Below are 17,344 nucleotides of genomic sequence, written 5' to 3'. Positions count from 1 at the left end.
GAGGGAGGGAGGGAGGGAGGGAGGGAGGACACCCTCTGGAAAGCCAGCCCCACCCAGGTGTCCCAAAGTTGTACAGGTCTTGAATTTGTGCAGTGTAGCAATAGCTACAGTGTAGCCTCCACGAGTACTCAAGCAGAACAAGACAGAATTATCAGGGCGCTTAAAAGCTGCTTCAGCATGGACAGAGAGCGCCCTCTAGTGGTTCAATATAAGAACAGGCTCAAACAGCCAAACCCAGCTCTGGATCCTACTTAGGAGGAACACATTGTGAGTTCACTTTCTATTCCCGCCACCCCCCACCAGCCCCCATGACCCTCCCTGGTGCCATGGGCTGCTATTTGGGTGCCTGTGAGAATTCAGTGGTGCCTAACGGTATAGTTTCTATGTGAGCATCAACTCAGGCTAAAAAAAACGTGAACCAATGTTCAACTTGAACTACACTATTGAACGTTGGCTGGTTTAAGTACAAGCAAATGTCTGTTGTGTGAGGCCACAGTACGAGCCAACCTCACACTCAATCCAGGGAACCACATGCAGAATCGGCACTTGATTGTCAGCGCAAGAACTAAGTGGACCAAAATTGTGCAGAAACAGCATGCATCTTGGACACAGAACCAGCCCAGGGGCTCCTGTGGATGGCTGAGTGGCGCCCCTTGAGCAGGCTAAGCTGTGGGGGAGGGAGGGGGGTTGCTGGTTCTTGATTCCCCTGTTCCTTTAAGAGACTGACTTGGCTCTGCATGGGAGGAAACTAAATTACCTCTGAAGTCATACTTGATCCTCAGAAGTAGAGCTGGCCCCATCAAAATAAACACCATGAAATACGTGGCCGCTCCCAGCGGTCTCGCCACCAGACACGCGCGGCCCTGTTCCTCCCGCGTCAGTTACAAGGCTCGACTGTGTCTATGAGCTGCGAACTGCTTGAAGGGAGTAACCCAGGAAACCCAAGTGCATACTTGGGAAGTATCTACCCACTGAGCATCCCAGCCCCCGGGAATCCCAAGCTGAAACACTGAAGGGTTAACCCTGCTTTCTTCTAAGCTGCTGCCCCACCCCGCACCTGGGCTGAGGTTAACTTGGATAGGGTCATGGAGAGAGCATCTGCTGTTGTGTTTCAAATGAGTGGAGCTCCTCCTCCTCCGTCCCTGAGTGACAGAAAAAGAAAGAGCAGGCCCTGTAACTTCCCTGTGTGTCCCCAGGACCCCAGCGCCATGCCAAGGCCAACATCGCAGGACCTGGCCGGCTACTGGGATATGCTGCAGCTGTCTGTGGAAGATGTCAGCATGAAGTTCGATGAGCTGCACCAGCTGAAGCTCAACGACTGGAAGATAATAGAATCGCCCGAAAGAAAGGTAATGAAGTCACGTGCTGTGGTCTTGAGCTCTGTGCATGTGGGCTTCTTACTGTACAACAGCCAATTCGCCAACTTGTCCACCTATAGTTGTGGATACAGGATCAAATTTCGTGTGTGTGTGTGTGTGTGTGTGTGTGTGTGTGTGTGTGTGTAGCACATGCACAAATAGAATGGGCGTCCTGGCTGTGTGGCTAGCAGCGGGTGTCTTACTGTATCTCCAGTGCACAAACATCTCAGAGACACCACCAAAGATCCCAGCATCTATAATCTAGCTTCCTCCAGTGATAAAACCTGGCTCATTTTCATCTGACTCCTGCTTGGGTTGTATTGAGAGGACCTCCCACAGGTAAGATCTCAGATCTGGCTAAGATGACAATCTTCTATTCAAATATCCTTCCCTGGGGCATGTGGGGAGCGAAGGACAAGACAGCGCTGAAATCTTTTCAAGCAGGCTGAGGGTGTGTTCTTCCTCTAGAGCCCCATCCTTCAGTAGGCTGAAAATGGGCACCCAGTCTGAATGTCGGCTCTCTGCTTAGTGGTGACGTCATCTCAGGAGCGTGCTAGGACGCAGTCTAAGTCAGCAGGACATGCACCCACCTACAGGCTCCCCAGAGACGTCATCATGATCTGGATTTCCTACACAGATAGCGTCCATTCAACTGAGGTACAGCTAGAGGGGTAAGGGTGTTTGCCACTAAACTTGAAGCTCTGAGCCTGACCCATGACCTCCACGGTGGGAGGAGAGAACCAACTCCTACAAGGTGCCCTCTCATCTCCACAGGTTCACTGTGGAGTGAGTACACCCACACACAGGCATGCACCCATATACACACGAAATACACGTTTCTTTTATGAGGCTCCAATCAGATGTAGCTGTATATGCCTGAATTCCCAAAATTGAGAAGCTGAGGCAGGAGGATTATAGGTTTGTGGCCAGCCTAGAATAAATAGTGAGACTCTGTGTCCAAATGAAATAGAACAAAGTTGCCAGGAAAATAGACTAATAATAGTTAAGGGAAGTACTGTTTAATGTGTGAGCGAGAATGTGGGTAGCTAAGTGATTGGGATGAAAGCCAGCGAGGGCACACGCCTCACTGTTTGGACTTCCTCAGAGACACGGCTGGTAATCAGTGGGGCTTAAAGCCAGCAGCCGTAGATGTCCCTGAGAGCAATGAACAAACTCCTCCCACCAAATAATGGGAGGGGTGTGGGAACACTCCCATGATTCTGAGGGCCATTAGAAGATGGCCCAAGAGTGGAATGTTGAAAGCAGTGCTCCCCAATCCAGCCCCCATGCAGGCAGCTGCCCCTCTGGGACCGATGGGCAAGCAGAAGCCCCCTGGAACAAGTCTCCTGGGAAATATGTTCTTGCTCAGGACACTCACCCCAGTGCAGAGTGGCAGGTTCACACCTTAAAGGAAAGCTTGCCCCTTCTAGTAACTTCTGAAGACAGAGTCCCAAGCTTTGCAAGGCTCCTATTTCCCCCTGCCCCTCTGCTGCAGCCTGTGGGCTCTGAAGCCCCTTGCACAGGGAGCTCACGGGGAGTTTTTCTGTCACAGGCGTGCAGTTCAGAGCCCCAAGAAAGGAGGCGAGAGATGAGCAGCTGTGTGCTTCATGAGAGAGTTACATTTCTTAAGTAGCTTAAGAAGTCGGGAGTGGGCCATGACTTCCAGCCTCGGGAAGAAATGTCAGATACCGAGACAGCATCTCGCTTTTGCCAGCATGCCACTGTGGGCATGGGCACACACTACCCTGCTTCCGGGACCAAACGCATCTCAAGCCTGAAGAGTCAGGCGAGAGCTCTCTGCTTAGGCAGGAGGAGTCTCACAATGTCCAGGGTAGGTCCAGATTTGCCTTCAGGAATACTGTCACAGAATGCAAGCTCTTCACTAAAGAGTTTGCGAGCCTTCTGCATTATGTGTGTTTCCAGTTTGTCCACGTTATCTCTCTGGAGATGCCTGTGTTTTTGGATATGAATTGTTTGCGCCTCAAAGCTGATGGAAATATCTGCATAGATGTGTAATTATGAATGTGCTCACAATAAAGTCAGTGTGGGTTTAGGCTCATGGTTGAGAAGTTGGCTGAGGGACCTATGGGGCTCCTGCCCACATAAAATCGTTTTCGTGAGCATGTATCCTGCCCCACAAACATCAGGCAACCACGTCCACATTCCCTCAAGACGCTCACTACCACTCAGGTAGGATGCTGCTTTGGAAAGTATGGGGCTGAGGGTGCACTCCAGTTTGCCAGAGCTAGGGGAATGTCTGTGTCCAGGTGCCGTTTATTTTCTTAATTTGTAGATTCGGCCCCAAACACCTCAGTCTCCACTGAAAAATTAGAAAGTTTAGAAAGGTGACCCCCCCAAAAAAATAAATAAGGAGTGGTGTAAGATGAAGCTGCCTCGTTGGGCATCAGTGGAGGGAACTTGGCAGGGGCAGGGGATCAGACAGAAGCTGGATGAACCAGGACTCCAGAACTCAGCATTTAGGGTCCTCCCCTCCACCTTCCTCTGACCACCTCATGGCTTGCCCTCCCTTCTCTCCCACCTTGCCATGGCCCCTCCCGTCTCTCCTCTGACCTCCTTCTGCTTCCCCCATGACCTCCCTCCCCTCCCCTCAGGACCGCTCTCCTGATGTTCCCCAAGCTCCCCTCTGGCCTTCCCCACTCATCTTTCTCCTCTCATCTTCACTTGCCTCCATGACCTCTCCATGACCCTCTCTGACCTCTGACCTCTGTGACTTGTGATGCTTTTCAGGAAGAAAGGAAGATCCCCCCTCCAATACCAAAGAAGCCCCCCAAGGGGAAATTCCCCATCACAAGGGAAAAGTCCCTGGACCTGCCAGACCGACAGCGCCAAGAAGCCCGGCGTCGGCTCATGGCAGCCAAGAGAGCCGCCTCCTTCCGCCAGGACTCGGCCGCCGAGAGGGCCGACAGCATTGAGATCTACATCCCCGAGGCCCAGACTCGGCTCTGAGGGCCAGAGGTGGCCACACGCGCCCGGTTTTGTTCCACTACGCGAAACACTTGTACAGTTTATTGCCTACCTGGTAGTTTCTGTCTCACCCTCCACCGGATTCGCCCTTGCCGTGTTCTCTGCACCGTAGACCGTGGACGCTCCGATTCCTAGTTTTGCTGAGCTCATGGCAAGATCGACTCGGAAGGACATCGGCGCTGACGAACGGGCTTGGTGAGCCCCGACTTGCCTCCCTGTTCGCAGAGGGCCACCTGGTGGCCTCTGGAGATGGAACCTAGCTTTCTCTTTGTTATTTATATTTTTATAAATTGTGTGGTAACTAGAGGTCACTACAAACGGGTGCATCTCCCCACTCCGAGAGGCATTAGACATCCAAGTGGAAGGTGCTACACTTCGAAGGGCAGGAAAGACAGACAAACCTGTTCCCTCTCATCTGAGTTACTGTCCCCAGCTGAGCTGTCCCAAGCCCCTGCTGTCCTCACTAGCCCTGCCACCCCAGGAAGCACTGGGTTCCTTGGCTGACATTTGTGATGACAGAAAAGGGTCTCTCCAATGTCCCCACCATGTGTTTTTCCAAAAGGAAATGACAAGGCTAACCCACCCCCCAAAAAAAATCTAGCATAGAATCTTAATTTATATTCAAAGCTAAGCTGAATGTTCCCCTAAGAGAGGGACCCCTGGAAAGGGCTGGCAGGAGCCCAGAGAATACAGAGAGGGGAAAAACTAAGAAGTGGTCATTTTTATCCCTTCGTAACTCAAACCATTACACATAGCATTTTTTAAGAGTTCGCTGCCTACGCTCCATGTGCTTTACCCGTATGTCACATGCGTCCTCAACCTGCTATCACTTGACTTTCCCAGGGCACCTTGACAGGAGTTTGCTTGTTTCTGATGACAGTTGTGATGTTGTAAGCCGTATAGGAACTATGAATGTGAGTGGTAAGTATATCAGTTAAAATGGTAAAGAAGAAAAAAAAAAAAAAAGACTAGTTTATACTTGTATTTTTCCAGAGTTCTTTTGGTCCTATGCAGTACTGCTGAAGTTAAGAATATATTTCTTGCCTGTGTTAGACGGGAAGGGGGTGGGGGAAAGGTCATGCATGGGGATTTCCAACTGTGGAACTGAAGGAAGGTTATCAGTAGTCATGACTCAGAGGGTGCCGAGAAGGGAGAGGTTGGCTCTGATTAACCGGCTTCGGGTAGATTATATTTACGTGCTCAGAGCCATCAAATTGCCCGTGGCCCTGATCTCAGAGTTCTTTGTTGTTCAAGTCCAGGCAGGGTTCCACCCCATCCCAGGTCTTCCCTCCTAATGCGTAAGGAGCACCAAGCACTTGGCCATAGGAGCAAAGCTTTCGACACCCCTGTCGTACTTTGTGTTTTCCCAGTGGCTCGCACTTTAAACCGTCCCCAAGGTCCCCTCTGGTCACTGCGTGGGTACCCAGCGAGGCAGCCTTGCAGCTGGGGCGTTGCTAAGACGACACCGGCCTCTTCCTCATCCTCTACATTCACTACGCATGGGTGGGCACGGTTGATGTTACAGCATGTCAGGCCTCAAAGTTTTACTTTTTTATAAAGCTGAGTAGTTAAGAATCCCCTGTAATAGCAAAACCCTATAAACCGAGCCTTGTATCTGGTATATATTTTACCAAACAGCCTTAAAATATATTTGGACGCAAAAATCATACGAATGTATATCCTTTAAAAATGCAAAAAAAAAATTCCCCAAAATATTCTTCTATCACTGAACCCTGTTTCCCCAGAGTGTTCGAAGCATTTTCTACCTAAATAAATCATGTAAATCCTGAATAGCATTCAACAGTGATGCTCCCTCCTGTATTCATGCCACCGTGTTTTAAAAAAAGAAGACTAGATCGTAAGCACTGTTACTTGCGATTTGGAAAGTGGTGTATCCTAGAGGAACAATCTAGAAGGAATCAGAGGCAAGCAGATCTGATGTCCATCTCCTAGCTGAAGGAAATGCAGGCTGCAAATGTCCCTGCTGCCCACACCCATGAGGCTGTCTGGCAGCCGTTCCTGTCGTTTCCTCAAATGTACACGGCATAGGTAGAAACAAATTGTAACACTAGACAATCATTATTTGTCTTAAACCCAGAACTCTATGGACCCAACTTGAACAAAGTATCCATTAGATTTTGGTTAATTATGTTGCCTATATTCAGTCTTCACCTGACCGCACCCAAAGTCTTTGGCCTACGCTTCCCCTTGCTAAACAAATCTCCCTTCCCTGAGTTGCAGGGTGGCCCCTCTTTGAAGTGGAAAAAAAGAAAAATATGTGTCCCTATCTGGTTTACTCGGTTCCAAAGATTATTTAATGACCGAACCAACACCTGCTGCTAGTTCTGATGGCGTGTTAGCTGTTCGCGTCCCCTCGTAAGTGCAATGCCTTCCTTTCTCCTGCGGGCGACACTGCTGTGGAACCAGATAAGCCATGTTTACACTGCAGCATCCAAGCCAAGGCAGACTGCGTTGGTCGCGTGTGCATGCCGCCCCTCCAGCTCCTTTATTCCGGTTGCTTTCAGGAGGGTTTTGGTGTGGAGTTCTCCTGTGGTCCTCTCATCTCATCCAAAACAGGACATTAATGAAAAAAAAAAAAAAAAACTGGTACAGAGATATGGTTGTCACACGGCGCCGTCCGTGTTACCTGTAACAGCCACCCATGTTCCTAGAGATGCCACCAGCAGTTGGAGAGACTTCCTCACACCGGCAGGCTGTTGTGGACTCCACTGTGGGAAGCACAGCTGGAAAGCAGGACCAGAAGAAAAAGTGCAACTGAGGAACAAGAGGATCGGGAACTTTTCCAGGCGTCTCCATTTGCTCCTGTTGTGATCATGGTTCCTATATATTTTTATCACCACCCTAGAATGTTGTAGAAAGGAGCCAACTTATTTTATACCCAGAAAGCACCTTGCTGGAAAGGAAATGCCCACACTTTTAAGCCACATCTGAAGGCTTCAAGCATTTCATAGGAAGTAAATCCTTGTTAAGAAAAAAAAATACAAATTATTTCTGCCTGTGTCAGAAAAATCGACAAAACCACAAGCTGCAAAGCAGAGGCGCTCTTGCAGCCAGCCTTTATGGAAAGGTCCAAGGTATGACTAGAACAATAGAGTACACAAGGCATATGATGGATCCTGTTTCTTGGGGTGTCTCTCTCAGTTCACCCCATCTTTACTTCTGCCTTTTGTTAGCATATTGAGCAAACGCTGTTTTTAACCACCCTAACTTAAATCTGACGCCTCTGCGCTACCCATCCCAACCCCAGGACCCCAGGTTGAGATATCTGCGGTGAATACGGTGACACCATGGACACGTGGCCCAGTGCCTGTAGCAACCATAGAACTCCTTGCCTTAGAAACCGCTGTCTGGTTTGGGCCAACCTTTTGTTTGTTTGTTTTCTTTTTGAAGACAGAGTCTCACTGTGTATAGTCCAGGCTAGCCTCAGATTTTCAACTGTTCTGTCTCTTTCTCCTGGGTGCTGGGATAACAGACACGCACCATCATACCCAGTCTTGGTCCAAAACTTTGGGCAGCAGAGATGGGGTACAGTGAAAAAGAGACACGGGCTGAACTTAGTAACTGATTGTGGGATAATCAGGTGTGAGGCAGCCTTCTGGTGTCTCTGAAGAGCTGGAAGCCAGTCACCTTCCGATGGGCACACAGGTCAGGTTTCAGCTGCTTTCTCCTGCAGACTCAGTCACCTTGCTCAGGTTCCCCGGCCACAACTCCAGGACGTCCACATGGACAGAAGCTGACACGCGGCGGTTCAGATAGACTCAGGCTAACGAGTTATCAGGACTGTACCTGCTGATGGCAGAGGAACTCCCTCAGCTATCGGAGGGGCAGCAGCAGTCCCCTAAGGACCTGTATCTGGCTTGAAGGAAGCGGACTGTCTGGAGCAACACTGGGCATAGGAGGACACTGAAGCTGTGCTCACCCACCAGCTACAGGCTTGAATCACAGAACACAGACATGCGTCCCCAAGTCACAGGCCTTTGTGTGCTCGCCTCGCCCCGCCACTTTCTTCTCCAGCCGTGGGTGTCTTCGTGTTATTACTGCAAATTTAACGTATCGCTACCCTCATAGTTACCCGTATCATTTTTGTAGTTTTCAAACTATGCTCGCAGGAAGTTTTAAGGCGTTTCTTTTTTTCTGCCCACTCACCGTTTATACATCTAAGTAGGTTTGGTTCAAACGCTGGGGTTCAAAACCAGTAAACCGCAGGCTTAAGAGATCAAGACTATAATTGCCTCTGATTTGCAGTGGCCTCAGCTGCACTGGTGAGCCGTGAACTTTGCACTAACTTATCCCATTGCTGCCCATCAACGAGCGTGCCACATCAGCCGAAGAAGTCATCCCTGTACCCTGGTGCAGCCTGTGCTGCCTGGGGGGAGTTGAGCAGAGAGGTGCAGCCAGCTGAAGGCGGTGCACTTCCCTGTCAGGCTCAATGCCCTCTACACAGAGTAGCTGCAGGAAGTTTGGGACGTCAACAAGAAGGTGCCGGAAGCCCTGAGGCCCAGCCAAGCTGCCAGAACTTATACCTGCAATGGCTAGTAACCTGTTTTTACTCAGGTCCCCCCGTTTTCCATGTGGCATTAGTGTTACTTTCCCTACCTCCCTCACAGACACACATAATGTAAGGATGGGTGACATACAGCCTCCGGCATCTTAGAGCTTAGAGGTCTATAGTGAATGTGTATTGTTTGGAATTTATGCTCTGACTCCATATGTGTTTTGTGGCCCCACTCTGTGCTGGAAGCTGGCAGAGCCAGCGAGGGCACAACAGGCAGGGATATTTGCTTTAGGGTCCTGTCCTGCGTAGGCAGGAGGTCAAACAAGGATGCAGAGAAGCACAGATATGGAACACAATCACCAAGGACTTCTTTTTCCTGCTGGCTGTGACTTCAATTTCTCTACCCACCCATGAACAAGAACCAATACCACCACCGAGAACTGGGCTATGTCCTCACCATCCCGTCAGCTCAGCTCCCTCCTGAATGAGATGAACAGAGGTTAGCTCTGCAGGACAGTAACAAGAGGACAGTTCTTCCCGGGAAACAGAAGGCTGTGCGTGCAGAGTGCACCGGAAGGGACCCAGCCCTGCGGCACAGTCGCCGTGGAGGTGTGAACACCACCCCAAGTCCCCGCTTTGCCATCATCCCCCTGCCCACTGCAGAGATGAGCACACAGACACTGAAGAAGCCTTTCCGTTCTTGCCACACTGAAAAACACCACCTTGTGATGAGTTGCTGTCCTAACTCTGGCGTTTTGATCCAATGTTTAAAAAAAAAAAAAATAGAAGACCCTGTTTCCGTCTCAGCTGCTGACAGCTGACTCCGTTACAGAGGACATATAAGTTACCTACAAAACTACTACTTTTTAAAAGATTTTTGTATACACACAAACCAAGGTAACAGTGGTTTACTCCCAGTTTTCTTAGATTTTAGGAGACTCTCAATCATTGGTGCTTATTCTGAATTTGAAAGACTTGGGCTCCAAGACTTCCCATGGGCGGCGCAAAAGAGATGGCCACAGAGGAAGTTAAGGCAGGGTTTGCGAACTGTGTTTGTCTTTTGAGCAGTGGTCTCCGTGGGGGGACTCGGATGCATGTCTGCACATCCAATGACGGAAGCCAAAGTTGATTGTGGGACCTTAGGAAGCCACTTGTCCATAAACCCTCGTTCTCCACCCAACTCCCGCCATCACCTACAAAGGGCTCCACAAGAATTGTCACCCTCCCTCCATTTTCGGTTGGTTTGCTGCATTTAGGAAGGTTTTCCCCTAATGAGCATCGAGAACCGGGCTACTTATTCCCAACGATAAGCCAGTTACCTCTGGCCAGGTACCCTCCTGTAGAGATACAACCCTCTACCCACCCTCCATACTATGTGCCAAAATACCCAGGTGTGGCCTAAGGACTGAGTTTAATGCCTCCTATAGGGATCCAAGGAATGCTAGAGCAGGAGACTAGCAATTTTAGTTCAAGGTTAAAAGTATATAAATATATATAAATAAAGATACATATAAAATAATACCCACGACCAGGATCGACAGAGTGCCAAATATTCCAACTGTACAGAGTTACATTCACCAGAACGAAACTATTTTATGTAATTCTCTTACTCATGCTTTTTTGGGTTCTTTTGATAAATTCTATTTCCCAGCATGCAGGGCCCTATCTGATGTGTTTCTCATTGCCAACACAGTTTCTTCCTCCTCGCTAATAATCTGTCGTTATTTTAAGCCATTTTTAAAAGATTGCTTGTTTTGTTTTGTTTTCTTCTGTGACTTTTCTTTCCACTCTTGTGTGACTATGGCAACGCGGTTGCCTAGCACTCTCCTATAGTAACGCCTCTTTCATTCGATGTCTGCATTGCCAATACTCACCTCCTGTACATAGTTCTGCAATTAAATTTTTTGAGAAAAGTAATATTTTCTTGTATCAGAGTAAATTCTTTGTGTTATTTTGAATTCAGAAAATATAGATCACAGGGTTTTATACATGAAAAATTATACTCTTCCTCTGCAATTTATTTTTTTTTGCTGGGGGCTTAGTGCCCAGGCCTTTGTGTAGAAGGACAGAAAGGCTCCACTACTCAAGGACCCACATTGCCCAGATGTGTTCTAGGTCCCTCCTAAAGGATGAAGATGGAGTTTTTCCTGCCAAGCCCTGACTCCATCCCTTCCACCTGCTTGGTCCCTGTGTTGTCCCTCCATCGCTCTGTTGCCGGTTATCAGCTGGTCTTACCGGCCCAGTGGAGATTCTCATAGCAGACTCCTATCCTTTCTACCCTTTGCTAGTTACCGAGTCACCAAGCCTTGAGCTGGACTCTCCAGCCCCCCAGGCACCGTGACCCAGCAGCCCTGGAGAAAGACCACACCCTCTCCAAAGCCTTCCTACAGGAAGTATCTATTTCCTGTTGCTGATCCCTGCCCCAGCCCCTGGCCTCTTTCCACCCAGCTTGAGGGTGAGACGACAGGTGACCTGCAGAGGAGTGGGGACATCTCCTACCCTCCCAGTGAGATTGGTGCTGCTGGCTGACAATTGCTAGCAAGGCGAGGATGAAGGGTGCGGATGCTGAGACTGTAAGAGTGACTCCATCAGCAAGTCCTTTCTGCTTATTTTACTCCATTACAGTCCTCATCTTTGAAAGTTTGCAGGTAAGGAATTCAGTTGAGGAACTGGTGCACGTGGGGGGGGGGGAGCAGGAGGGTCGGGGATTCAAAGCCATTCCTGGTTATACTGCAAGTCTGAGGCCAGCCTGGGTTACTTAAGGCCTGGCCTCAGGGAAAGGAAGGGAAAAGAACTAAGGCTGTACCTAGTGAGTTGAGAACACACGTGTACCATGTATGCATGTCTTTCGACAGCTCTGGTAAGCAGAGTGGCCTGGGGAAGGGAGGCTCAGGGAAGGGCCGTCCACATCATGTTCTTGGCATGGCTATGAGACACTTTTTCTTACCTATTTTCATTGAGGTAGGAAGGCCAAGACCAAGGCCACCGCGGGCAGCAGCAGACTCAGTTTGGCTCCTGAACTACATGAGAGCAGGAAACAGAAACCGATTGCTTGATGTGCGTGCATTTATCTATCTATCTATCTATCTATCTCTGTCTCTGCCCTTGACTGTGGGTGTGATGTGCCCGGCTGCTCCAAGCCTCTGCCACTGTGATTTCTTCTCGGTGTGAGAACGTTCCGTGCCCTAGGTAGACTAGGTCGTGATGTTTTATCACAGCAGTTAAAACTAGAACAAGGGAAAAGGATCAACAGAAACCTCTTGAGCTTTCTGCTCAATTCTTCTGTAGAACCAACCTATTCTAGTGAAAGGTAATATATATCTGTGTATCCATATGCACACACACATACGGATGATATTCAGCTCCCGTTCCTCCTGCCCCTGCATCCTGAGTGCCAGGATTACACATGTAAACCATCACACCAGGTAGTCATCTATTGCACAAAAGAAGCAATCCAAGAGGCGATATTTGGGAAATGTCACCTGCAGCAATTTCAAGGGTTTCAGCTCATTTCCGATAGTTGACACTTTGAATGGACTACCCTGTGAAGGCAAGGACTCTGGGGATTTCTGGCCCTTATTCGTATTAGTTTTTTTTTTTCTTCTTCTTGTGAGCGCTCTAGTTATTGTCACTTAACACGCTCTGAGGATGGTTACTTGCTTCTTAATTAGGTAGCGAGCACTTCACCGAGGCGCTGCGGGAAAGAGGCAGGGATTTTGGAGCATGCTCACCAGCTTGAGCTCTGCAGCCCACGCACGCCATGCGTATTTCTTGGAAGTGTTCCTCACAGCCTTTGGTGGAGTTTAAAATCGACAGCATAGATTTTTGCCCAAACAATTAGTGTCCAAGACAGCTGAAAACCATTTCCAAATGATTTCACGACACTGGGAAGGTCTCTAAGAGCTCAGAGTGAAAGAAAATCAGTCTTATAGCAACACATTTAGCATGGCTAGGATTAAGTAAAGATGCAGAGAGCATTTAAAACTCACATTAGCACACAGCCCCCATCTTGTAGGTCTCAGAAGCCAGCCTTTTGTCTGGCTGGGCCTTGCTCTTTTCCCCAGTCTCTGCATACACAGGCATACTGGTGCAGAAAAGCCCAAAAGTAGGCACTTCACCACATCCAGCCAGCTCCTCTGGGGCTCTGAAAGTCTGTCCTACTGGTTTTACCTCCGCTTCACCTACCTTCGTCCTCCTCAATACAGGGCCTATTGTGAAGTCCCAAGCCTTTGGGAACTGAGACTCTGTGTTGGGGTAAGCACCTGTGCTACAGGCAGCTGGCATGCCCTCCTCAGTTGCCTGGCTTCCTAATCAGTCACCCGTGGCTCTCTGCCCTTACCCACACTCACCAATTGGCCTCATCCCAGTTGCTGCCAATGTACTGTGCCTGGATTTGGAATATTACAGTGCTACCTCCTGGAGTTCAGTGATGCGAGCATGTATCCCCTCCTCCTGGACCTGCTACCTCCGTATCCTAGCTGTGACATGTCCCCAGAGTGTTTTGTCCATCAGTCTCAGGATCCGGCCCTGACTCTGAAAGAATTGTCCTCCCTCCTCCTTTAGTTCTTGGGACTCAGCAAATGCCCTCAGTGGCTTCCTCTGTGTCCCCGCCCCACCTTCCACTGCTGATTTTCTCCCCTTCCTCCCTCTGCAAGATGACAATCTGATGACTGCCACTGTTTCCCACTAAGCAGGAAGCTTTTGCTGACTGGCTTGAGATCCACTGTGAGCATCCTTAGAAGAGGCAATCGTGTAATTCCTGTTTATATCTCTCTCTTATTTCTTTATCTTAATTAAGGTGAGTCTGGATATCCTAGAGACTTGTGCGGTGTTCTTCAGACCTCAGCGGATCCTAACCAGAAAGGATTAGACTGAAAAGTAGCATAGAAATTATATTTGAAGCAAGACAAAAGAAGAGATCAGGATGCACTGTAAGACAGCAGTAGACCAGAAGAGTGGAGATACTCAAGAGCCCAGACTGTTCATTTTTGACATAAAGTCTCAGTGCCACAAGCTGGCCTAGAAATCACTATGTGGGCTGGCTTTGAAATACTGATCTTCCAAGGAGCCAAGTCATGGTGACATATGCCTTTAATCCCAGCACTTGGGAGGCAGAGGCAGGTGAATCTCTGTGAGTTCAAAACTAGCCTGGTCTACAGAGTAAGTTTCAGGACAGCCAGAGCTACATAGAGAAACCTTGTCTTGAAAATCCAAAATGAAGGGAGGGAGGGGGGGAGAGAAGGAAAGAAGGAAGGAAAAATGCAGACCAAAGTTTCTGTCCTGCCTGGTCCTACAGCCATTCAGTCCCAAATTAACACACAGAGATTATATTAATTATAAACTGTTTGACTTAATGTTCAGGCTTATTACTAACTAGATCTTACAACTTAAATCAACCCATAATTCTTATCCATGTTTAACCATGTGGTTTGGTGCCTTTTCTCAGTGAGGCATTCTCATCTTGCTTCCTCTCCATCTAGCTGAAGACTGTGTTTCTGCCTTTCCTTTCCTCTTCCCAGAATTCTCCTAGTCTGGTTGCCCCCCTCCACCCCCGCCTGACTACTGGCCAATCATCATTTTATTAAACCAAAATATGAGTTAAAAATCCTTACAGTGTACAACAAGAACACTATCCCACAGCAGAAAAACTGAAACACTAGTCTTCCTACCTCAGTTTCCAAATACTGAGATTACAGGCATGCACTACCATGACTATTTTAGGTTCCTTTATTAACATCTAGAATTCAATTCCTGGTTCTTTTGTTTTTTACACTTAAATAGTGTCTCACTATGCAGCCCAAGCTGGTCTTGAGCTTGACACTCTGCTGCCTCAACCACCAGAATGGCAGGACTGCAGGCATGGGCTACTGCTCCCAGCTGCAAATGCATCATGGAACTTCTCTCTTTACAGAAGAAGGAGGAACCCTAGCCTGGGCTGTCAAGACTCTTGTACCCCAGAATTCTGTAGCTATCAGTTGTTTCAAAAGCTTAGTCACAATAAATTATTTAAGCTATATCAGAGAGGTTGAGTTTTAAATTTTGTTTGTGTTGGTTATTGTTGTTGTTGTTGTACTTTTTCCCTGGAAGTGTTAAGTATATTTTTGGAGAAGTAATTATATGAGCTATCCCAGACACTCCAAAATTTTCTAGAGGCTTTAATTCCATGAGCAACATTAGGAGCTGCCTGTGAACTGTCCTTAGGTCATCTCTGAAGAAAGTTCCATGGAAGCTTTCAGAGGTGATGAGACAGGGGACTGGATCTGAGTCTCATTCATCCCCCCACTCATTCTTAAGTGCAGGGCTTTTCATTCATAGTCCTGAAGAGACACAGGGACGTCTCATTGTAACTGAGGGACTAACACTGAGAAAGCTGTGTCAGGAAGACATATGAGTGGCCAGCAACTTCAGAAGTAAACATTTTATGGTAGATGCCTAAGGCTATTTTTGGCCCCTGACCAGTAAAATTACTTAGACCAGCTGTTCTCAATCTGTGGGTCTCAACTGTTGGAAGACACGTATTCCATTAGTTTGAGGAACTGAGACACCGCCCAGTAGCAAAATTACAGTTAGGAAGTAACAACAAAAACAATATTATGCCCGGGAGGTGGTGGCACATGCCTTTAATCCCAGCACTCTGGAGGAAATCTCTGAGAGTTCGAGGTCAGCCTGGTCTACAAGAGCTAGTTCTAGGACAGGCTTCAAAGCTACTGAGAAACCCTGTCTTGAAAAACATATATAGGGATAGTGCTCTTGTACACTGTATATTATACACACACATAATGTTTGGAGGGGTCACCACAATGTGAGGAACTGTATTAAAGGACTGCAGCATTAGAAAGGCTGAGAACCTCTTACCTAGAACATGCAAATTAGATGCAAGTTAAAAAATAAATAAATACAGAAAACCTCTGCTACACTGAAGACTTCTCACCAGAGGGCACTGTGCCAACATCCCAAGCCATAGGTTTTCTTATACCTCTGCTTCTGCTGCAATCCGTAACTGAAACTGCCATGATTTTTGGTTACATAAGCCGATTTTATCTTTATTTTGGGTTTTACTCAAAGATCCTGAATAAACAGGGATTAATAAAACAATATTGCGTTTCTAAATACGAGTGGTTTTGATATGAGCTGCCAGTCACAGGTGCCTGCTGAGCATGAAATATTGATTATCTCCAGTAACTGGCAACCCTTGCCTGAAGGAACAGGCATGGACATAGAAAGTCAACCTCATGATAGAATGATAAGAAAATAAACGTGCTTTGTAAGAGTAAGGAGTGGCAGAAGTCTTTTCATTTTAATTCTTACTCAGAACCATCCAATAATCTGAGTATGGTAGCTCAAGTCTATAATCCCAGCCTTGGGATGTGGAGGCAGAAGGATCAGGAATTCAAGTGTACCCTTGGCCATTCATGAACAACCTAGCTCAGTCTAAGATTAAGGTCAACCTAGGCTACGTGAGACCCAATCTCAAAACAACAGCAACAGGGGCCGGGGAGAGCGTAGCCATCAAAGTGTCAACTCTGTAACCATGGGGACCTGAGTTCAGCTCTCTAGTACCTATGGAAAAGTTCAGTGTAGTGGTGCATGCCCGTGACTCTAGAGCTGGGTGACAGGGAACAGAGACAGGTAGCTCTCCGGAGCTTGCTGGGCCAGCCAACCTAGCTAATCAGTGAGCTCTGCGCTCAGTGAGACACCCTGTCTAATCAAGGAGCACTGAAGGAAAGTACCCATTGTTGACCTCTGACCTTTACACAAATTTGCACAAGAAGCCAGAACCACACACAACACATACACAATTTAAAACAACAAACCAACCAATTTCTGTGTCATCCCTGCTATCTCATGTGTGCAAAATGCTCACCAATTGACTGTGGACCAAGGACGGACACTCTGCACCTGCCACTGCCCAAAGAGACGTTACGACGGCAGGGGTGCTTGTGGATGTGCACAAAATGATGCGATGTACCTCCCCACACAGGCTCCTGTGCTCTGTGGCTTAGGTCAGATTATATTTAGTTCTCATTTTGAGTCATTAACCATTTTATTGGGTCTATTATCCAAAGATGTGCCAAGTCTCCTTACCATTCTACACGCCAGGGAGATACAGGATTAAGAGAAAGCAACGTGGCACAGACAGAGGAAGCAGCGGGGAGACAAAGCTGTCAGATGCCTTGTGTGCAGTGGAAAATATCTAACACTCTTATTTCCCACTTCATCCTCAATAAGAGATGAACAAGAACCATTTCTACTTTATTTGGACTGTTGGAGGCAAGGGGGCAAAAAAACAAAAAAAAAACAAAACCCAACAACAACAACAAAAACACATAAGGCACAGAACTGGGCTAATGAAGCCCACAGGAAGCACAGAATGACCATTCCTCCTAGAACTCTCCAGCCCCCTCAAAACCTCTGTCCATCAGAAGCAGCCTGCTGAATCCCATCCCAACTCTGATCCCCTGCATAGCGGGGGTGGAATCTTATT

General features: G+C 47.9%; 1 protein-coding gene across 1 annotated transcript in view; it reads left to right on the top strand.

The window, feature by feature from the left end:
- Dlgap2 (DLG associated protein 2) overlaps positions 1-4,325 on the top strand; it is a 90,275-nt gene extending 85,950 nt beyond the window's left edge. Inside the window, exons 10-11 of the mRNA XM_050136583.1 lie at positions 1,197-1,349; positions 4,107-4,325. Of these exons, the coding sequence (XP_049992540.1) occupies positions 1,197-1,349; positions 4,107-4,325 (372 nt within the window). The remainder of the gene's footprint in view (positions 1-1,196; positions 1,350-4,106) is intronic.
- Positions 4,326-17,344: the final 13,019 nt, after the last annotated feature.

The sequence above is a fragment of the Alexandromys fortis genome, unplaced genomic scaffold, assembly GCF_014885135.2.
Source record: "Alexandromys fortis isolate MF-2015 unplaced genomic scaffold, M_Fortis_MF-2015_v1.1 scaffold_3, whole genome shotgun sequence".
NCBI classification, from domain to species: domain Eukaryota; kingdom Metazoa; phylum Chordata; class Mammalia; order Rodentia; family Cricetidae; genus Alexandromys; species Alexandromys fortis.
Note: the sequence above shows the minus strand (reverse complement) of the source record. Positions and strands in the feature narration are given on the sequence as shown.